This window comes from Curcuma longa, chromosome 3 (assembly GCF_044706935.1).
Source record: "Curcuma longa cultivar G26 ecotype Majalengka, Jawa Barat chromosome 3, ITB_CL_G26_1.1, whole genome shotgun sequence".
Taxonomy (NCBI): Eukaryota; Viridiplantae; Streptophyta; class Magnoliopsida; order Zingiberales; family Zingiberaceae; genus Curcuma; species Curcuma longa.
In genome coordinates, this window is record NC_133863.1 from 4,857,032 (window position 1) to 4,879,400 (window position 22,369).

Genomic DNA, 22,369 nt, shown 5'->3' on the forward strand with positions numbered 1-22,369 from the left:
TTTTGTTTTTTGTTAACATCTGTCAGATTATCGATTTGACTTTGTGGATGAATCATCCTTGGACTAACCTTTGAATGGTGGTTTAATTATTACTATTTATATTTTTCATCATCCTAAAACGTGGTTGTACATTGATCACATTTCTGAGATGAGGGTTGTGATGATTGAGCTCAATAGCTGCATAATCTTGTTATCTCATGCAATTATAACCTGGAAATCATTTGCTAAATAGGAAGACCCATCAAAGATGCACCTCGAAGGAACTCGCGATCTCAAATATTGAACTACTCGGGCAATAGGTGAAAACACAATAGTGAAGTACAAAATGCTAAGTAGAATTAAGTTCAGGTGCTTTGATAAATTGATCATCAATGGCAAACTAGACTATCACAATAGTGGATATGAACAATGTAGGATGAATGTTTGCTGACTTGAAAGAAGCACAACAACTATATGTATAACTGCCACATTACCTATTTCCTTCAAAATAAACACTACCTTCCATTTCTTATTGCTGTTTCACAATCATAATCACTTTGCATTACAGATCATCCTTAACGCTTGACGTATCTTTGGCCTTCCCTCTGGAGACACACTAACGCATGCAAATGCAACCTTCAGAACTGAAAGCATCTGACTTCGAACCGCCGACGAAGTTTTTGAAATTCTAGAATCTAGCATCAGTTCTCTTTCGGCCGGCTTAGTAGAAAAATTCAATGCCCACCTGGTTAACTCGAGTCCATTGTTTACTGGTGGTTTTCCAGTCAGCAACTCGAGCAAAATAACCCCAAAACTGTATACATTTCCAGCCATCGTAACTTTCATTGTGTATGCATACTCTGAAACCATGACAAATATAAAAGATATTAGAAACTTAAGCTTCAAAGGAAGAGACTGAGGTTATGCAAACATTGGTTGCTATCGTTTTTTACTTTCCGGAAACTTATGCTTTATTTCTGAATCCATGAAATGTTCTGCTTTGTTTGTGTAGAAAAGAAGAGGTTGAGGTAGCATACACCTTCACATCCTTTTATAGTAGAATTTTGTTTCTAATAATTCTCTAGTTCACTGACTACATTAAAAATCTGTCTTCTACATAAACTATCATGATTAGGATTTTAGGAAAACTAAGGACTGTATCAACCATCTCAACATGCCTTATCTCTAGAGTAGCTAAAAATTATTTGCATATCTCTAACTGTGGAGAAGAAATGGTGCTGTAATATACTGAATAATGACATACTAATTAAAATGGCTTGTTGATTGAAAGTGAGAATTATAGAGGAAATAGCTAAATAAAACCATTTGCATAGTTTAAAGTTTTCTTGTACTAAACAAAACTGCAGATTTAACATGAGTGAACTAAAAGAGGTGCATAAATACTTTCAAGAAATAGTGCAAGCAAATTATATCACAAGAGATAATTAAATCTAAATACGATTAGATATTTAGAATTAGATCATAAGAATTCTCCCTCACCAGGAGGAACATATCCGACTGATCCAGCAACGGCGGAAAGGCTGCCTGCGCTTTTTGTAGCTTCAATAACTCGGAGAAGTTCGATATCCCCTATCTGAGGCTCCTGATGTGATTTCAATTTGATGCTCTTTGTTGTCAGATCAAGCAGAATAATTGGCTGCGTGCATCCATGGAGGAAGGTCAGACCTTGAGCTACCCCTAGCATTATTGCATAACGCGAGGGCCAATCCAACACAGTGTCAGAGTTCTTGTGAAGAAAATCAAACACAGTCCCCTTGTATACATGTTCGTAGAAGAGGTAAACATCCTCTTCTGTTGACATATATGCCAATGGTACCATTATATTTGAACTGCTCAGCATTCCTAGAGCCTCCAATTCTTGGCCAATCTTCTCGCGGCTTTCTACTTGGAACACTTTCTCAGACCAGTTGAGTTTCTTGACAGCATAGCTAACTCCATTAGGCATGGCAACCTTGTAGTATGTAGAAAACCGAGTCTTCAGTTCTATGTTTCTTGGATCACAAACCACTTCCTTTGTCTTGGAGAAGTCAATGCCCCATCTATGGAAATCATTTGCAGTGAGCAAATGGCCAGAGACAATCTGAGGAGTGCTCTCTTCTGAAGGAGGTTGTTCATCTTTCACCCGATAAAAGCGCCTTGGAAACATTAGCACAAGGACTATAGCTACCACGCTCAAACCGATAATGGCTCCAACAATACCCACGACAATGATCCAAGCACTATTCTTTTTCTTTGAAACCGTGTTTTCGGGGTCAGTTGAGTTCCTGATCTCTGTTCCAGATATAATGACAGTAGCAAATTTGGTAAGTTGATCTGGAAGGGTTCCGGAAAGACTATTGTTCGACAGATCCAGCAGTGTCAAGCTTCTCATATTAACAAAAGAATCTGGCACCTGACCAGTGAAATTATTGTTTGAGAGATCAAGAATCTCCAGCTGTATTAAAGCACCAAGATTCGACGGTAAAGGTCCACTGAAGAGGTTATGACTAAGGTTAAGCGTCATCGCTATACTGGAAGGCATTCTTGGAATTGTTCCACTCAATTGGTTATCTCCAAGCTCCAGCTCTATCAGAGAAGTCAAGCTGCTAATTGTATCAGGTATAGAACCTTCAAACTCATTTCCATGCAAGTCCAAGATTGAGAGCTTACTCAAATTAGCAATTGCAGAAGAAACCGCTCCAGAGAGCGAGTTCTGGCTCAGATTTAATGTGCTTAAGTTTGTCAATCTGAAAAATTCTTCAGGAATCGTACCTCTAAAATTGTTTGATTGGAGCTTCAGAACAACCAACTGATGAAGATCGCCCAATTCCTTCGGCAATTCACCTTCCATACGATTCGATCCAAGGTTCAGCAACGTCAGGTTCTTGATTTCGCCAATCTGCGGAGGGATATGGGAACTAAAATCATTCCCGTCGAGCTCCAGGTACTCCAGACCAGAGAGATTGCCAATTGTGTGTGGAATTGTCCCGGAAAATGAATTCTGACCAAGCCGCAACCGGAAGAGGCTCGGAGATGAACCCACCGGAATGGCACCTTGGAGGCGATTGTTGGTGAGATCCAGGGACTCCAGCGTGGGAGATGAGAGGAAGTCTGATGGAATGCTGCCGTCAAGTTGGTTATAGCTGAGGTCCAAGTTCTTGACATATCTTGTAAGTCCTGATGGAATGGCGCCGCTGAAGTTGTTCGTATTGGCAGCAAACCGGTAAAGGCTTCTGATAGTGGACAAATTATTTGGAATCTGGCCGTACAGTTGATTGCGAGAAAGGAGAAGTGTCTCCAACTTGGTGAGATCACCCACCTCATCAGGAATCCTCCCTGATATCCGGTTCCAGCTCAAATCCAAAATAGTGAGGTTTGTGTGAAGGCTAATCTCCGTTGGAATTTCTCCAGCGAGATGGTTATAAGACAGCACCAGTTCCCTCAATCCATGGGCTTTCCGAAGAGAAGGTACGCTTTCATCATCAAACGAATTGAAAGAAAGATTCAAACTTTGCAGCTCTGCGAGGTCATCTAACTGCAAACCGATGCCTCCGCTGAGCTTATTGCGGGACAAGTCCAGCGTCCGCAAGGATCCGAAGCTCGAAAAATTCTGCAGCCGGCCTGTCAGTCCATTAGAGCTCATGTTGAGGTGTCGCAGTCCCGAGAAGCCGCTGCAGTTGGAGAAGAAGGATTCAGGAATGCCGGTGAAGGCGTTCTTGGACAGATCGAGCCAGCTCAGGGAGTCGAGGCGGCAGAGGTTTTCGAAAAAGCCGGCGCCCGCGGAGAAGCCGACGCCGGCGAGGTCTAGTCCTGCGACTAGAGATGTGGAGGAGCAGTTCACTCCTTTCCAAGTGCAAGGATTTGGGCGGATCGTGGCGTTCCATTGGGCGCCGGCGAAGGCGCTGGGGAGGTAACTCGACAGATTGACCAAGATTGGGACTTGGGCTCGGTCGAGTTGGGAAGAAGTGTCCGCAAAGCTACAGAAACAACACAAGGAGAAGCAAAAGAAGAAGAAGAAGAGTAAGAAGGAGAAGACATCCTCGTCCCTCTCCATTTCCACCAGCTCTGCTTCGATCGCAAGACGCTACAAAAAGAGAGATGAACGAAGAACACAAAGCAAAGCAATTGCCAAAGACCGACGGTTTGTAGGCACGAGGAGGTGGATCGCGCATCGAGGATGCACAGTAGATTCGGTGGGCCAGGTAGCGTTGACTGATCCGACGACTTGGACCTGCGCAGGAATAAACTTGCGCTACGGGGCTTGACTTGGAAGCTTTGACTTCTGACTTTGAACGGTGGTGTTGGTGCAGTGCAATCTTTGGTTTTTTTTTTTTTTTTTTTTTTTTGCAGGATCCCCACCGCCGTTCTCACCTGCCTGATGTTACGGAATCCGTTTGAAGCTTGTTTCTTCATGAGTGATGAATGTGGAGGGAGGACACGGCATGAAAAGAAGTGTGAAGATGCTTCTGGGGAAGCTTGCCAACGTATTAAAAACTATGTATACCGAGACAAGCGTGGTTAAAGGGAGAGACTGAACACTGAACATTCTTTGGCGCAGTCCAGGAAAACAGAGCTACTCAAACTGTATAAAATAATAATAATAATAATAATAAATATTGTCTATCTGATCCATACAATGTAGAATTGGTCTTGATATAATATGAAAGCAATTAATTACAGAGGCTTTCTAATGGTGAGGAAAAGTCGGTCTACTCGCCGAGTCGCCCGGGCGGTGGAAGATGAGAGCTATTTAATGAGTCTGAAAGGAGACTGCTTGCTCATTGGTCATGGTGGAATATTAGTCAAATGATCGTTCTGTGACAAGCAATTAAGAACTTGAAGAAATTGGAAGAATGATTCAAAGTTGGATTTTTGTGTGGACTTTTTTTTTTCTTTTTGATAATACTTTTTTTTGTGTGGATTAGTTTGTTATCCAAAGTTGTCAGGCTGAAGTCATCCTGACCATTCATATTTTGTCGACCGTAAATTATTACTGCATACTTATATCTTGAGATTGATTTATAGGATTTTTTTGATAAGATCAGTAATAGCATAGTCAAAATTAGTGTTTAAATAATAATTAAGCAGGAGAATTGCAAAGATGGCTGGTAGATTATAAAGTACTAGAGATATTTTATGTATCATGATGACTATTTTATATAATAAAAAAAATAAAATGTATGACAACAAGTTTTTTTTTCAGTAATATTTTTCTTCCATTTCTCTTTAACAGCTACGTATATGACAAACGTTTACTGTTGAGCTTCTGATGTGCCTATCCATAGTTTTAACAACTATGTGTGCATGTGAAGCAACCTTTTTACCATTATTGTCATTAGTTTATGGATATAACTTAATTATTTTAAACAACAATTTTAAGAAAAGTTATTTTAAACTTAAATCCTAAGTGTTCTCGGTTATAAATCATTTTAAATTTGTTATAATCTATCACGCATCCTAAACAACGAGATCAACCAGTTTAACTGCCTAATCTTTAATAAATTCCTCTAGTAATTTTGACTAAAATCTGAATTTAAAATTTAAAAATTAATAAAGAGAAAAATGATGACATAGCTTTTAATCTAGAGTTTTAATGCATGAAATTTCTATCAATGTAAAATTTTGAGAAAGAATTTATTGTATTCAATTTTATCTTATTTTATAAGAGACTATTTCAAGACTCAAACTTGTGATTTTTAGATCAAACGACTTTTACCGTTGCATTAAGATTCTCCTTCAATTTTAAAATTTATTATATGAGTTATAAATTAAAAAAAATCAAAAAGTGTTAAATTTTAAACAAAAGTTATACATTTATAATTATTATAAAATTTTAAGTCATGAAGAAGCTATGTTAAAACTATTATTTGATTCTGTTTAGGCGTGTATCTAAAATTTGGGTTGTAAATGAGTCATGTCAAGTTAAATTTTATTGTATTTAAATTTATTTGATAAGGTAATTAAGTCAAACCAAGTCTAAAATGAATCAAGTCAATGAAATAATTATTCAAGTTTGACTTGATTTTTTTAATGAACTTGAGCTTGGTTTGAGTTTGACATGAGTTTGATTCATTTAGATGTTATTAAGCTCTCAATTCAAGCTTGTTTGAAATTTTTATATTTTAAATTTATTTTAAGTTTGTTTGATTGGTTATTGAGTTTGATAATACAAATTTATTTATTTATTTTACTTTTTTTTATCTATTTAGCATGTTGATACGAATTTTATTAATAAAAATAGTTTAAGAATATTATTCACGAATGTTAATGAGTTGAACACATATTTATTCAAACTTATTTGTTTAGTTTAATGAGTTGCTCAAACTTATTCATTTAATTAATCTTAAGTGTATTGAACAAATAAAAATAAATTCTTAACAAAATGAATACCAAATTTGTTCAAGAATACTCGGTTCATTTACAATCCTACCTAAAATTTGAAAAGTTAGTAGGGCAATAAACGAAATAAATATTTGTGACCAAGTTTTGCATTCAACTTAGTAAGAGCTTGTTTATGTTCATTCGATACACATATATAACTTATTAAACTAAACAAACAGTTTCAACTCATTAATATTCATGGATTGAGATTTTGAGTTATTCGTTAACAATGTTTATAGACAATGTTCACAAACAGAGTTTGTAAACTATATTCACAATAAACTTTTATCAACATAATAAATAAAAAATTAAAAATAAATAAATAAACTTCTATTATTAAGCTCAATAATAAATCAAACAAAATTTAAGATGTAAATATTTAAATAAATTTAAATTAAAAATTTGATAATATTTAAGCGAATTAAATTCAAGCTTGAACCAAGGTCATTTTAAGTTCATAAAAATGAAATCAAGTCAAATTTGAATGACCATTTCATTCATTTTAAATTTAACTTCACTCAATCCGATCACTTTATCAAATAAATTTGAACACCATAAAATTTGACTAGACCTGATTCGTTTACGTCCTATTTACCTCCTTAAAAGCTATAGCCTTTTAGGGTGAGAGGGTAATGAATTCTTTTGTAGACGTTAGCACGAGGACTGCAAATGCCAAGCTCAAACCGATCACGGCTCCAACAATAGCCATAACAATGATCCAAACAATATACTTTTTATTCTTCCTAACTACGTGTTGTCTGTCAGTCGAGTTCCTGATCTGTGTTCCAGATATAATGACAGTAGCAAATTTGGTAAGTTGATCTGGAAGGGTTCCGGAAAGACTATTGTTTGACAGATCCAACAGCACCAAGTTTCTCATATTAACAAAAGAATCTGGCACCTGACCAGTGAAATCATTGTTTGAGAGATCAAGAATCTCCAGCTGTGTTAATTCACCAAGATTCGACGGTAAAGGTCCACTGAAGAGGTTATGACTAAGGTTAAGCGCCATCCATATAGTGGAAGGCATTCTTGGAATTGTTCCACTCAATCGGTTATCTCCAAGCTCCAGCTCTATCAGAGAAGTCAAGCTGCTAATTGTATCAGGTATAGAACCTTCAAACTCATTTCCATGCAAGTCCAAGATCGAGAGCATATTCAAATTAGCAATTGCAGAAGAAACCGCTCCAGAAAGCGAGTTCTGGCTCAGATTTAATGTGCTTAAGTTTGTCAATCTGAAAACTTCTTCAGGAATCATACCTGTAAAATTGTTTGATTGGAGCTTCAGAACAACCAACTGATGAAGATCGCCCAATTCCTTCGGCAATTCACCTTCCATACGATTCGATCCAAGGTTCAGCAACGTCAGGTTCTTGAGTTCACCAATCTGCGGAGGGATATGGGAACTAAAATCATTCCCGTCGAGCTCCAGGTACTCCAGACCAGAGAGATTGCCAATTGTGTGTGGAATTGTCCCAGAAAATGAATTCTGACCAAGCCGCAACCGGAAGAGGCTCGGAGATGAACCCGCCGGAATGGCACCTTCGAGGCGATTGCTGGTGAGATCCAGGGACTCCAGCGTGGGAGATGAGAGGAAGTCTGATGGAATGCTGCCGTCAAGTTGGTTATAGCTGAGGTCCAAGTTCTTGACATATCTTGTAAGTCCTGATGGAATGGCGCCGCTGAAGTTGTTCGTATTGGCAGCAAACCGGTAAAGGTTTCTGATCATGGACAAAGTATTTGGAATCTGGCCATGCAGTTGATTGCGAGAAAGGAGAAGTGTCTCCAACTTGGTGAGATCACCCAACTCATCAGGAATCCTCCCTGATATCCGGTTCCAGCTCAAATCCAAAATAGTGAGGTTTGTGTGAAGGCTAATCTCCGTTGGAATTTCTCCAGCAAGAAGGTTATAAGACAGCACCAGTTCCCTCAATCCATGGGCTTTCCGAAGAGAAGGTACGCTTTCATCATCAAACGAATTGAAAGAAAGATTCAAACTTTGCAGCTCTGCGAGGTCATCTAACTGCAAACCGATGCCTCCGCTGAGCTTATTGTGGGACAAGTCCAGCGTCCGCAAGGATCCGAAGCTCGAAAAATTCTGCAGCCGGCCTGTCAGTCCATTAGAGCTCATGTTGAGGTGTCGCAGTCCCGAGAAGCCGCTGCAGTTGGAGAAGAAGGATTCAGGAATGCTGGTGAAGGCGTTCTTGGACAGATCGAGCCAGCGCAGGGAGTCGAGGCGGCAGAGGTCTCCGAAGAAGCCGGCGGCCGCGGAGTTGACCGCGTAGTTGAGGTCTAGTCCTGCGACTAGAGATGTGGAGGAGCATCACTCTTTTCCAAGTGCAAGGATTTGGGCTTCTCGTGGCGTTCCATTGGGCGCTGGCGAAGCTGCGGAGGTAATTCGAGAGAGAGACCAAGATTTGGACTTGGGTTCGGTCGAGTTGGGGAGAAGTGTCCGCAAGGCTACAGAAACAACACAAGGAGAAGCAAAAGAAGAAGAAGAAGAAGAGTAAGAAGGAGAAGACATCCTCGTCCCTCTCCATTTCCACCAGCTCTGCTTCGATCGCAAGACGCTACAAAAAGAAAGATTATTCAGCAAAAGAAGACGAAAGAGGACCCCAAAGTAGCAAGAAAGACTCAGACGAACACAAAGGCACGTGCGACGGTGGATCGCGCATCGAGGATGCACAGTAGATTCGGTGGGCCAGGCAGCGTTGACTGATCCGACGACTTGGACCTGCAAAGGATTAAACTTGCGCTACCGGGCTTGACTTGGAAGCTTTGACTGCTGACTTTGAACGGTGGTGTTGGTGCAATCTTTGTATATATATATTTTTTTTTTGCAGGATCCCCACCGCCGTTTAAGTGAACAACAAATAGGTTTGTTTATTATGATCTTCTATGCCATATGCTATGTTTTTTTTACATTATATATACTCTACGATCTTTTTTATTTTTTATTTTTATCTATTATATAGTTTAAATCATATACTATAATCAACGGAATGAATTATTAAATTAAATTTGAGTATGATTTAATAATAAAGAATGCATTTTCAAAGAGAAAGAGATTTTTTATTCATTATTGCTTACTCTTCCTTTTATTCTTTTCGATTTAATTTTATCAGAATACCTTCAGATCCAACATTACATGAGCCCTTTGTCACTTAGCTCAGTGCATCTATCTATTTCGATTTAAAATTTTATAGATAAAATAAATTTATAATAATTTTAATTAAAATGTTATATAACTATTTTAAGTTGTGTGGTTGTATTTTTTTATTAAAAATATGAGTGAGAGATAAAATAGTTTTAAATAAAATTATTAAATAATTATTTTTTAGCTGTTTGTCATATATGTTGAAAGGATGAGTCGACTCCAATGAGATACTAAAATATATTTATCTATTAAATTTAAACTTTAATTAAAAATGTATATAGGAGTTTTAACTATTTTAGGAAAAAAAGTACTAAACTATGATTATTTTTGAATCAAATTTTAAATTTAAATAAATAAATGACTTAGAAGACTATTAGCTAGCCTATTCATGTTTTTAAAGTTACTAAATGACCCAAACAAAAATTTTCATATTTTTAAAGTTATGACTCATAAAATAATAATCAAAACTGTCATATAATTATTTTTCTTTAATTATAAATTTAAATATATAAATATACTTTAAAACCCATTAAAATTAATCCAAATTAGCTATATATTATTTTATTTACATTTCACTTTCTCTTTAAAAATAATCTACTACTAAATTTATAACACTTTATTTAAAAAATATATATATTTTTATGAAAAAATTAAAATTAAAAAACTTTTTAAAAATATTGATAATTCTTTTATTTAAAAAATTATAGGAGCACATGGCTCTCTATTAATTTTAATATATATATATATATATAATTGTTTAATAATTATTTTTTAAAATTTTTCTGGACGGATGATCGATTGATTCTATTGAATTTCAAAATATTTTATTGAAAAACTAAAATAAAACTTTCTTTGGCGATTAAAGAAAAAGGACTGCTATTGAATTGTTGAATAAACAACACTAACTTTTACTTTGAAGTTTGATCACGGCAAATAATTAATAATACAAATCCACCATTTGCTTTTTTTTTAATAAATACATTACACTAAAATAATAATAATGATAATGATAATCTAGAAGACGGCGTAGTAATTGCGATTCCACTAACTTGCTGATCGAGGTCAATGGCGGCTCGTTTATCTTGCATATGCGAAACGTTCAAACTAAATAACTTGATGCACCTGCTTTCCTTTGGATAAACATTATTCTCATTGGACTCTATCAAAAGTTTGGAATTTCTCAATAAAACAGATGCCTCGATCGCTTTTGAATTGTGTTGCATTTCTCCCTCTAATTCTCATTTCAGCAAGATTATCGATACGTGATTCTCACTTTATACGTAATATTAGACTCAAATTACAATATATTAAAATACATGAGAAAGATAATAATTCTAGGTAAGGATATTCATAAAATTGCATGACGTTGATAGAATAATGATTATCTTGTGGGATGAAGGGAGAGAAAAATTGTAGAGAAAATAAAATGAGAAATAGACAAATTAAGAAAAACCACGATCTTTAAATTTTATTGATTTTTTTTAATTAAATAACAAAGATAATTCTAATATCAACTATACCAAGTAACCCTTATATATCCATAAAACCCTAACTTATAAAAAAAATTATCAAAAATACCTTAAATATAAAAAAAAAAAAAAAAATCCAAAAATAAATAAAAAGATATCGGGAGTCTCGAAAAGATACTAAATGATGTGATGAACTAGAAATTGGGCGGTTACGGATTCCATCTTGTAACAAATCTAAATTTTTGAAAGAGATTCGATTAACAATCAATTGCATCTCATTTTGATATCCAAGTCAAAAGCTATGACTCATTAAAGTTTGGCTCCTCTTGCGTCAATCTTGCATCAGTCACCCTGAGTTGAAAAGAACTTGTCCTCGAGCTCATAGTAGTGTCATCGACATCCACAGAATAAGGAATCAAGTGTTTCACATTGAAGATATCTTCAAGTGACTAGGAAGATAAAACATGTATGCATTATTATTGATCTTTTGCAGTATCTCATACGGTTTAATCTTCTGATCTTTAAACTTATTATACTCACCAATAGGGAAATGATCACGAGTTAATATAGCTCAAACAAAATCAACAACATCAAAATGTACTTGACGACAATGACTATCAATCCTGAGTGTTGTACTTAGTATTGATCTCATGAATAGCTAGCCTCATCTGCTCATGAATGCCCAAAGATGCTTTGTGATCTCATCTGCCTTAGGACTAAATCAGCCTATACATGGGACAGGGGCTAAATACAATACCCCAGATGAGTTCCGTTCATAGACAACCTCAAAAGGACTCAAACTAGTGGTTCTGTTTTTAAATTTATTAGGCAAAGTCCGCTAGCAATTGTTGTACTTTGGCTAATAAATCAGCATCTATGGCTATGACATCGCTCTGGCAAGGTAACAAATTACAACATATACTACATCTCTATGCTCCATCTCATTTAAAAACTTGGATATAGAACGCAAATTAGTAATTTTGGCTATCGAAATTGGAGTGATTCCTTCACGTTGTGGTGTCAACACAATCTTCTTCCCTTTGATGTGAAGGGTATAAGTATTCTTTGATCCGTCATGGATAACATTACGATCATACTACCAAGGTGGCCCAACAATACATGACATGTATCCATGGTGACCACATCACATCAATCATTTTTAAAATATTTGTTGTCTATTGAAAAAGATACGAGGTACCACCTATCTACTGTTACCTCACTGTCTTTATTCAATCACGACAAGTTGTATGGCTTAGGATGGCAGTCTGTCTTTGATTGTAATTTTTGGACAGTCTCATTGGACACAACATTCTCACAGTTGTCGTTGTTAATGATCATCTTGCAAACTTTATCCGCAACAGTGCAGGTAGTGTGAAAATATTAGTTCTCAACCAATCATCCCCCAATCACCCTTGAGAGTGAGCAGACTCTTGCAAACGACTAATGTCTCATGGTAATCATCGTAAAACACCTCGTCAGCTTCATCATCATTATACACTGGTTCACCAATTGCCTCCGTCTCATCTTCCAAGTTTTCATAGACCAATAAACTTTTGCCTTTTGATTAGCAGGAGTAGGTTTCTTGCATTCGTTTGCCCTGTGTCCTTGTTCACCACAACAATAGCACCTGAGAGTGACCTTAGAATTAACCTGTGATGGTTGATGCTATAAAGGGTGTGAATCCTGAGGGCGAAATTGGTCGACTATTTTGGTCACCTCTAACCATTGCTTTTTAGTTCTATTATTTTTCAACAACTAGTGCACGTTGGTAGGTCTCTAAAACTGTCCACAATGAACACTGAGGACATCTTGCAAAGGTTGGCGCAACCCCTCTAAGTATAATGCCACCATCTACTCCTCTATCTTAGATAAGTCATTCCAAGTAATCAACTGGTAGAACTTCTCCGTATAATCGTCGACCGATCTCACACCCTGCCTCAACGCATAAAGTCACTAAAACAAAACTTGAGTGTAGTCGAAAGGAAGTAAGTAACCCCTCATCTTTTTCTTCATCTTCTTCTAGTTAGTTATTTTGATCTTGCCCTGTCGGTCTCGTGAATGTCACAACTGCTCCCACCACGTCGATGATTGACACTTGAGTCTGATGACAATCAACTTCACTTTCATCTATCTAGAACTTCCTTATATTGAAAAATTCGCTTCAATTCATGGCCCTCTTCTTATAACGTACTTGAAAATTCGAGCAAATCAACTCGAAATCGAGGTCTCCATAAGGCTCCTCTCAACCACGGCGTTCCTAGTATGTGTAGCACAATGGTGAATGGGTTCTCAAAAGCAAACTTACATTCACGATTTGAGATCTCACGATCTTGAAAATTCCGCACCGCTAGACATTGGATTAATTTTACAATTTGCCTTTGTAAATCCTTAATCATCATCACGTCCTAAATGTTACAACAATAGTGTTGGGCTTCCTTAATTGAAACCTATCTATTGTGATCGAGACCATGATCATGACCACGACAACCTTCCGTTGGATCTGATATACTCTAATACCAACTGACGTGGGAAAGAATAATGATTATCCTGGATTGTGAAAGAGAGGAATTATGGAGAAAATAAGATATGAAATCAATAAATGAAGAGAAATCATCATCTCAAATATAGATTTTATCAAAAAAAGAAATTTTTATTCAATAACAAAAATAATTCATAACATCAACTAAATATATATTTATATAACTCTAAAACAAAAAAAATTATCAAAAATATCCTAAATATAAAAAAATATAAAAATTATAAAAAAAATAAAAATTATTTTAAAAATAATAAAAAATATTCGTAGCTTTCGAAAATACACTAACCAATGATGATAGACTCGAAATTGGATCATATGGGTTTCTAGAATCTTTTAAAAGAGTTTCGATTAACAATTGATCATGTCTGATTTTGATATCTAAATAAAAAATTAGGATCCGTTGAAATTTAGGTTCACTGCACGAACGCTTTGAACACTAGTTTGTCTGCTAGACGACTGAAAACAATAGCTAGGATCAGCTCATTTTGACTGCTATTTGAGACTCTAATAGTGTCGCACTCATATCCGAATATTGACTGGCTGTAAAGATGATGCATTTGTCAGATAATTTAACTAAGAAAAAAGGCATCATCATTCATCTAGCCACATCGTCTGAAAAGAAAAAAAAATATTATAAAGGTTTTTAGTTTGCTAATATAAGCTTATATCGGAAGTAAGATTAAAATAATCCAATGTTTCAAAGTTAATGCATGGCTCGAGGTTTAGCTGGATAAACATAATTGAAGGGAGCTAGCCATTGGCCATCCTTCATTCAACTCTCCGCTTTCCAGGCATTTATTGTCCATTTATTTATTCAATCCTCCTTTCACAGTTTTTCTTCTCTTTTCTGTTAGTTTTTAAATGGATCTGATCAGGGTTGATGGAGATCTGTGGGTTTGGCACTTTGACCAGGAAACATGGAAGGTTGGAAAAGTTGAATCCCCACTTATCCATGCATCGCCATTGCCTCTCCTTTGGTCAGAAGACTCTTCTCTTTTTTAATTATTGCAACATTCCCCACTCAATCTTCACCTTTTGCTCATAAGAGAAGGATTCTGGTGCCCATCTTTTCATGGAAGCTTCAATTTCAAAGTGTCTTTAGGAATCCCGGCGACCAAAACGTTATCATCTTATCCTCTTCCGGGCTTCGATCTTTCTTATTAAGATGTTCCGATCCCCTCTTCGATTTCCTATATTCTGAACTGAATTCTGGCGTGCATGAATCATAATAGTCGATGAAATGAGCGTTCCTCATTTGTTCAGATGCCCGATAAGCCTGGAAATCTTCACTGATCCCGTTACCTTGAGCACTGGCCAGACCTACGATCGGCCGAGCATCGAGAAATGGCTCGCCGACGGCAACCGGACGTGCCCCGTCACAATGCAGAGGCTCACCGATACCAGATTAATCCCCAACCAAACCCTCCGCCACCTTATTGACCAGTGGCTCCTCGCCGATTGCCGCGAGCCCGGGCAGTTTTCGCACGCCGCAGATTTCGACTTCTCAGTCATCGCGCTCCGACAGGAACTCCTTTCGCCGACCACCTTGCCGTCGGCGAAGCTGGAGGCGGCCAGGAAAATCCACGTCTTGTCTGTGGAGTCTGACGTGGGCCGGGCATGCTTGATCCAGCTTGGGTTCTTTCCTCTGCTGCTTCAGCTGCTTTTCCGAGCCCCGGGAGGAACCGCCCTCGATAATGAGTTCGCCGGTGCGCTGCTCAACTCCGTTCTGAGCTTGTCGGTCTCCGGCGCTCCTTTGGATTCCCTCAACATGCTCAAAGAGGAAGAGGCGGCTTTGTCTACGCTGGTGCACCTATTTGGCCGAGGCAATGCCGAGATCAAGATCAATCTGTGCCATCTCCTCGAAGTTATGGCTTCTTCTTCTGCCACCCGCGAGCTCTGCTCGCTCGTCGGTCAGTCCCTCGCAGGTCTTGCAGATTTTAGTTTCCATGCTTAGCGACAAGTCCAGCACTTTGAAAGCGTCGGAGGCCGCCGTCCGCGCCACGGCGGGCCTGTGCTCATCGTCGGAAAGCAACCGGCGCCACGCAATCGGGACAGGCGCCGTGGACGGCCTCGTCGCGCACCTGCTGTCGAATTGCTGCGCTCGGCGCAACGCCGCGCCGGCATTGGCCGCGCTGGAGCTCCTCCTGGAACTCGAGGCGGGGAAGAAGGCGCTGGTGGAGAACCCGAACGGCGTGAGGGCCCTAGTGAAGATGGTCTTCAGGGTGTCGACGGGGCACGATGGGAGCGAGCACGCGCTGGAGTCGCTGCTGGCCGTGTGCGGCGAGTCGGAGAGGGCGAGGGAGGCAGCGGTAGGCGCCGGCGTGGTGACCCAGCTGCTGCTGCTGCTGCAAAGCCAGTGCGGCGAGGCAGCGAAAGCCAAGGCCAGGGCGCTGCTCAAGATGCTGAGAGCTTCTTGGAATGGCGAAACAAAGGAGGTTTTGTAATTCATAAGATGTAAATTTCTTCATGCAAGGATTTTTATTTTTATTTTTATTTTAACAATGTGTTTTTGCATCCATTTTCTAGCTAACAAAAAGGAAATCAATTACAAAAATATGATCAAATTGGAACACTTTACTTTTATATTTCCTCGTCTAAAAACTTGCGCTGAAACATTTATCTGAAAAACTGAGATCATCACAAGAACGTATGACAAAAAGCATATATTTCACTAAAAATATTGGTGAACTCTTCTAACTTTGCAGGTGCTGCTTCTTCTTGTTCACGTTCTCTACGGCTTCTGTTCTTTCTTCATTAACGAGTAAAGAAATGGCACCTCCATACAAATTGGAGGCAACTATTTGCTAGTTACAGATTCCTGTGCATGGATTAAACCTTCGGAGTAAGTTCCTGTAAGTTGTATTACCTCGAGTTAGAAACAGTTTGGTGGTTTATTAACATGTTGAGAGAACTTCAGAAAATTCAAAATTTTCTTGAGCAATACAGGTTACAAAAAGAATAATTCTTGCCTTCTTGATCCCTGAAATTACTGACTGTTCTCCATCAGGCCTGTCTATGCAAAGGCAAAGCTAAGTTGTCCCTTCTTAATACCTTAATGTTGATGAGTTAATGTCTGTCCTCTGTCAACTTGAGTAGGTGAAGAAAGAAGTGGCATGGGTCCTTGAGAAATTATTGCACTATTTTATGGTGTGCTTTAGCTGTTCATCACAGACTCTGGGTCGTGCAGTTTATCTTTGGCAGACTTTCGCATGGATCATAGATGTTTTTAGAATATAATTACGCACTTAATTAGAGTTTTTTCTTTATCCCTGTAGTGCTGTTAGGACTATAGTTGATAGGTGAAAACGAAATAGGAATGAAAATGAAAAATAATGATGATGATAATAATCGAATATTTCTCATATTATTATTCACTCTTAATGATAACAGATAAAAAATCGTAGAACAGCAAGTGGACAGATGCAAACAAACACAGCCATAACCCAAGATTACAAGAACACAAAACGAGCACCTTCAGAGGAGAAGCAGCTCACCGCCTGACGAAGAGAGACAACATTGATTCTAGTTTAAATAACCATGCTTTAGAAAAGCTTCCATCAGGAATAGATGATCGATCTCAGTTTTTGGGAACGGTGAACTTCTCGAAACGAGCTCCAATCTCATTGAGAGTTTTGAGCCCAATCAAGCCGTTGAACTCCTCAAAGGTGGTGAGCTTGTGGAGATGGCCTCTGCTCGACCCCTCGTCCTTCAGTGCTTTGAGGACGTCGATCAGTGCACGAGCAGCAGAGTAGACAGCCGTGGTGGAGTGCACGATGAGGTGGAAGCCCATTTCTTTGAGCTCCTGAGGGGTGTGCAATGGTGTGTATCCGCCTTCGAGCATGTTGGCGGCTCTGAAGCCGTTGGTTTTCTTGCAAACTTCCCTCATCTCGTCGTCGCTCCTCGGTGCCTCCACGAAGCAGGCATCTGCTCCTGCCTGCAGATTGTTAATTACTCAGTGACCGATTCATCATTTTGCACAAACATGAAATGCGACTGAAGAGGAGAATTTGATACCTCCATGTAGAGGTTGGCTCGTGCAATTGCGTCAGCTAGACCACCTGCGGTTGCACGCGCATCGGTGCGAGCGATGAGGAAGAAGTCAGAGTCACCTATGGCTTCTCTTGCAGCTGCTATTTTGGCAGCGTGTTCCTCAGCGGGTATTACCTGTTTGCCTTGCATATGCCCTTGTCGACGGAGACAAAAAGGGGGTGGCAAATCATCAAATAGCACTATAATAAAACAAGATAAAGATGAAAATTTGTTGTTTGTTCTTACCACACTTCTTGGGCCAAACTTGATCCTGAAATCAATGAGTAAGTAGGAAAAGTTAGCTACAGGTATTAGAACACGACCAGAGAAGGCAGCAAACAATTTCCATATCAGTCTCTATGTTACCTCGAGGAATAAGCCAGCTGCACCTGTGGCAATGATATCCCTAACAGTCCTTTGGACATTAAGAGCATTGCCACCTCCAGTATCTGGCATATTCAGAAAAAAGGAAAAGTTGAATGATAACCCAAGTGGATTTTGCAATCGGGACATAGAATACATTTCTTTCATAAACATATACTTAATTCTTATGGTGTAGTTCTCATTTTAACATAGAACAATTGCTAAGAACACCAAACTTTCAATTCTAACATGTAGTGGAAAATATAATGAAGACTTTCCTTTAACCAAAAAAAACCAGAGGATGATTTGGAATAAATTTAGCATTGCTCGCAATTCAAAATTTCTCCAATAGGAAGTGCCATGTCAAAATTGTATTCCACAAAATAGTTTAGTGTTTGGTAAAGCAAGTTATGAAAGAACTTTGGTTTGTGCTTGGTAAAGGTCCTTTACGACATGCGAAACTCTACCCTGTAACAGATAGAATAAATCTGAAACATAAAAAGGTGAAAATGTGAATTCAGAAACAAACAGACAAAGAAAAAGTTGTTTAGGACTTAATTGCGCATGCGTCAATGTATACATATCAATGATAGATCTTTTACAAATTATTATTTTTCCTTCTGAATAAGTCAATGTTAATGTTTGGTTAGTTTTAAGAATTTGTTGATACTTCAAACTAATACCATAAAAATTGACCCAGGCCTCAAATAGGTCACGGAAATTTTAGCCACGTTAGAAGAACAAGCCAAACAGAGCCAGGTGTTAAAAGCTACAAGAATTCACCTTTATTGAGTTTACTTTATTGTGAAAACTCAATTCTTGTGATTTTGAGTGGACATGTAGGACAAATAAAATTTTGACAGCAAACTAGTGAAATGCTGCTGAAAAGAGAAAATCATATAACGCCCTTTTGGCAGGTCATTACCAGCATCAACGATGAATGCAACATTAGGAGCCGCAGCACAAATAGCGCGAGCTGCATCTGCCATCTCCGGTGGCCTAAAATTCAATTGAAATAGCGCAAGCACAATTAGAAAAGCGATCCGAAGAAGAGGAGATTTGGATTTAGGGAAAACGGAAATCGATGCATACGTGAGAAGGCCGATGTCGGGCATGCCGAGGCGGGAGGCGGAGACGGCGTATCCGGACACAAATCCAGCCTTGTAGCCCAAGCTCTGGAGGACGGCCGCCGAGAGCGCGTCGTAGATTCCCGGCATCAGCACAATGCCATCCTCCTCAATGAGGCGGTGCATCCGCGTCTTCCGGGGTCCGGCGCCGTTGGAGATAGGCTTCACGGTCACTACCGCAGGAGAGCTGGCCATCTCTACCAGTGGGGGAGGAAGCCTTCTAGGATTGGATCTGGAAGAAAGTGAAGAAGCAGAGGCTATCGATGAAGAAGAGAGGCGAGGGAGGCAGGATTTTATAGTGCTCGCGGCGGCTAAGGATTCGTAGCGTTCGCTCACCGCGGAGGAATGAACGAACGGCTATGGCCAGCTTGTTTTCTCCCAGATCTAATCAAGGCCGTTGAATGGTGTGGAGCCCGCGACGTGGCAGAGAGTAGGTGCGCCATTTATTTAAATGTCACTTATCCCGGCGGGAAATGCATGAGCTGACCTGGGTCGAGTACTACTAGTCTTGTAACTCTCTGTCACATAGCCATTAATATACCTGAAATTCTATTAGTAAAGACACGTGGGCCCCACTACAGTTGCATCAGCCATGTCCCACCAACATAAACGGGTCTGTCCATGAGTAAGTAACAAAAGTATATTGTGGCTCACAGTGTCATATATTAACTCTGTGGGGACCGCAGCCTTACCAATCCATCACCGCTCAAAGCACAGCGGCCAAGGCACGTGATCGAAACATTCTGCACCAATTCAAGACGCGCCTTGAGTCACGACTCGACACCATCCCACAAGCTCCAGACGATTGTCATCGGAGTCGTGACTTGTTTCGCCTCCCGACCTCCATGATTGCCCCAGGCCAATTCAGCATCCAATAATTGCGATCCAATAATGCTGACCATAAATAAATAAATAAATAAATAATAATACTAATAATGCACTTCGCTTATGTTCGATAAGTTGTCTTATCATCATCGAAGTAATTTAACCAAAACCAAGGACTCTAATCCAGTCTTTAAGAAATGGATTAAATAACAATTAACAGCAAGCCATCATGTGATTATTCATCTACATACAGGCTGTTGCTGATCTGCGTGGGAATAAAATAAGACATCTGAATAAACAACAACATTATTAGCTCACGCTGAATTAAACCATCCGTTAATTACTTCGACAAGGTGTCAATTAATTAAACCAGATGGCCTAATCACATGCACAGTGAGTCCGATCTGGATAAGTCCCACTGCCTATCACACATCCACACATAGACGAGACTCCAGTCCTGCTCCACTGCTATAATTGAAGCAACCTCAGTAACAAAAATTAAATTTTTATTATTTAATTATAAGAAATAATTAGGAAGAGAAATCTTAATTTAGTAATAAAATTATTATCTTAAAAGTCACAGATTTAAATCTCAAAACTAATCTAAAATGAGAGTCAATAATTGAGATGTAAGGGAAGGGAGGTCGATGTAGTTGGGAAGCTGTCACATGTATCGCATTCATCCTGCTTGATAAAATAACTTGTTAATTTACTATTATTTTTTCCATTAGTGTTGGAGTATTTAGACGACTCCATTAACGATAGGTTAAATTCAAAATAAAAGTAAAAAAATTAATAGTTGGTAGGAGGGTGATGCGAATAAGTAACTTCACCCAATCACTTCGGGAACAAGAGGACTCAATCGGATAGGACAAGCTCGCGGCAGCCGCAAACTGACCTCCGGCACATAAAATGTGCATTCGATGGCTAATTGAATACGTGTCTCTTCAATTCACATTTCTAATAAATTCTAGGTTGTTCAAATGCACCTTTCTTCATTATGAAACAAATCTCGCGGATCACGTTTGTGAGAAATCTTTTTAATAGTCAATTATTGTTGCTCAGACAAAAGAAATCGTCATTTTAGATATCAAAATCATCAACTTGTTCAACGTGACATTGTGCGGTACTTGTACTATCTTCATTAATTTGAACAATTATTAAAAGTTAGGCAACTAATTAAACTTAATTAAGTCATTTAAACTATTTATATATGATATATTAATAGACACATGGAATGGGATACGATCCATAAAATATAAAGAAATGTAGCTTCGCTTATATATAACCATGTGCATGACCTGACCTTACCATGTTCCAACATTTAAGTTTCTCACATCACGACGAAATCGATCGATTGTCACATGCAACTTGCTTCATTCATTTTTTCTAAAAAAAATAATAAACACTAGAACATTTCTTTGACGCGCGGTTCATGCATTGGATTTAATATAGAAGAAATGAAAGTTAAATAATAATAATAATAATTAAAAAAAAAAGCATGTGAGCGATCCGACTCGGATTGTATCCATCTGGCGTTTAGACCACGTGATGTGTTTGCGTGGGGACCATAGCAATTAGTTGTGATCATGATTTTGTCCGTGGATTATATTGCCGTATATCTGCCAATCAATTATTCTAATTTGTTTGCAAGTAAATTTATTATCGCAAATAAATTGATAAAATTGTTTTCACTAGAGGAATAACATTTATTCAGTGTTGATGTGAAATGATGATACGATCTTGTGAAAGGACAATATTAATTGTATTTTCCATGGAATTAAGATGGTATTTTCAGAGGTCATGATCATGTAGGTTCGTCCACAGTTATATATCAACTTCGACATCAATTTGTGGTTATGGCCCAAATGAAGGCCTTTCTAATTGGGCCTAAAGGCCCACTAAGAGCGGTGTTTATGCAAACGTGAGCCTGATGTGTGGTAGGTGGCTAACGTGTCTTAAGAGCTTACATTTGTGAATCTAATGGTTAAAACATATGAGACATGAATACTCATCTATGTGATTTACCTTGATGATCGATTCAGGATTAATTGGATCGTAAGAATTGAATATATGGATTATCAAAAAAAAAAAAGTTCAACTGTATAAATATATGACCCATGTAAGCTATTTTTGTCCAAGTGTCTTAATGTACTTCACTCTTTTAATTATTCTAATTTAGCATGATTTATTATTAATTAATATTCCACATGAGGTTTAAAAATAGTAAATAATCGCATATAAGCATGGCTGGCAAAGCAATAAAACATATTCACAAAAAAAAAGACTATAACGAGTAAATTTCTTTTGAAAACTTTTCTCATTTGTAATATTGTGAATTCATTTGTCACGACAATTAGGACTCAACGGGATAGTGATTATTTCTCTGTTCTAATGACATTGATTAAGAATATATGATTTAGTTCAATATTAAGTGATTAGACACTATAAGCTTAATTAAATAGTTAAGTAGAGGAGGGCTTAAATTTATACCACAGAC

At 38.3% G+C, this 22,369-nt stretch overlaps 2 protein-coding genes and 2 pseudogenes across 2 annotated transcripts; 1 reads left to right on the plus strand and 3 right to left on the minus strand.

Moving 5' to 3' along the window:
- Positions 1 to 277: 277 nt before the first annotated feature.
- LOC141822784 (uncharacterized) lies at positions 278 to 4,150 on the minus strand. The gene is made up of 2 exons (XM_074710113.1): positions 1,480 to 4,150; positions 278 to 839 (listed from the first exon to the last, which is right to left on the minus strand). The coding sequence occupies exons 1-2, from the start codon at positions 4,031 to 4,033 to the stop codon at positions 532 to 534; spliced, it is 2,862 nt and encodes a 953-aa protein (XP_074566214.1). The 5' UTR covers positions 4,034 to 4,150; the 3' UTR covers positions 278 to 531.
- Positions 4,151 to 6,916: 2,766 nt separating this feature from the next.
- Positions 6,917 to 8,900, minus strand: LOC141825383 (uncharacterized; annotated as a pseudogene).
- Positions 8,901 to 14,597: 5,697 nt separating this feature from the next.
- On the plus strand, positions 14,598 to 16,027 carry LOC141825616 (U-box domain-containing protein 26-like; annotated as a pseudogene).
- Positions 16,028 to 16,983: 956 nt separating this feature from the next.
- On the minus strand, positions 16,984 to 19,294 carry LOC141824072 (carboxyvinyl-carboxyphosphonate phosphorylmutase, chloroplastic-like). The gene is made up of 6 exons (XM_074711304.1): positions 19,010 to 19,294; positions 18,843 to 18,916; positions 17,921 to 18,003; positions 17,801 to 17,825; positions 17,540 to 17,709; positions 16,984 to 17,459 (listed from the first exon to the last, which is right to left on the minus strand). Exons 1-6 carry the CDS (start codon positions 19,237 to 19,239, stop codon positions 17,103 to 17,105), a joined length of 939 nt encoding a protein of 312 aa, XP_074567405.1. The 5' UTR covers positions 19,240 to 19,294; the 3' UTR covers positions 16,984 to 17,102.
- Positions 19,295 to 22,369: the final 3,075 nt, after the last annotated feature.

What these genes read in the sequence shown, in the direction of transcription:
- LOC141824072 (XM_074711304.1), bottom strand. Translation starts at nt 19,239, where the DNA reads ATGGCCAGCTCTCCTGCGGTAGTGACCGTGAAGCCTATCTCCAACGGC. An exon ending in AGTTTGGCCCAAGAAGTGTG is followed by an intron (nt 17,710 to 17,800) that starts GTAAGAACAAAC and finishes TCCGTCGACAAG; the next exon opens with GGCATATGCAAGGCAAACAG. An exon ending in GAGCCAACCTCTACATGGAG is followed by an intron (nt 17,460 to 17,539) that starts GTATCAAATTCT and finishes AACAATCTGCAG; the next exon opens with GCAGGAGCAGATGCCTGCTT.
- LOC141822784 (XM_074710113.1), bottom strand. Translation starts at nt 4,033, where the DNA reads ATGGAGAGGGACGAGGATGTCTTCTCCTTCTTACTCTTCTTCTTCTTC. An exon ending in AGTCGGATATGTTCCTCCTG is followed by an intron (nt 840 to 1,479) that starts GTGAGGGAGAAT and finishes TCATGGTTTCAG; the next exon opens with AGTATGCATACACAATGAAA.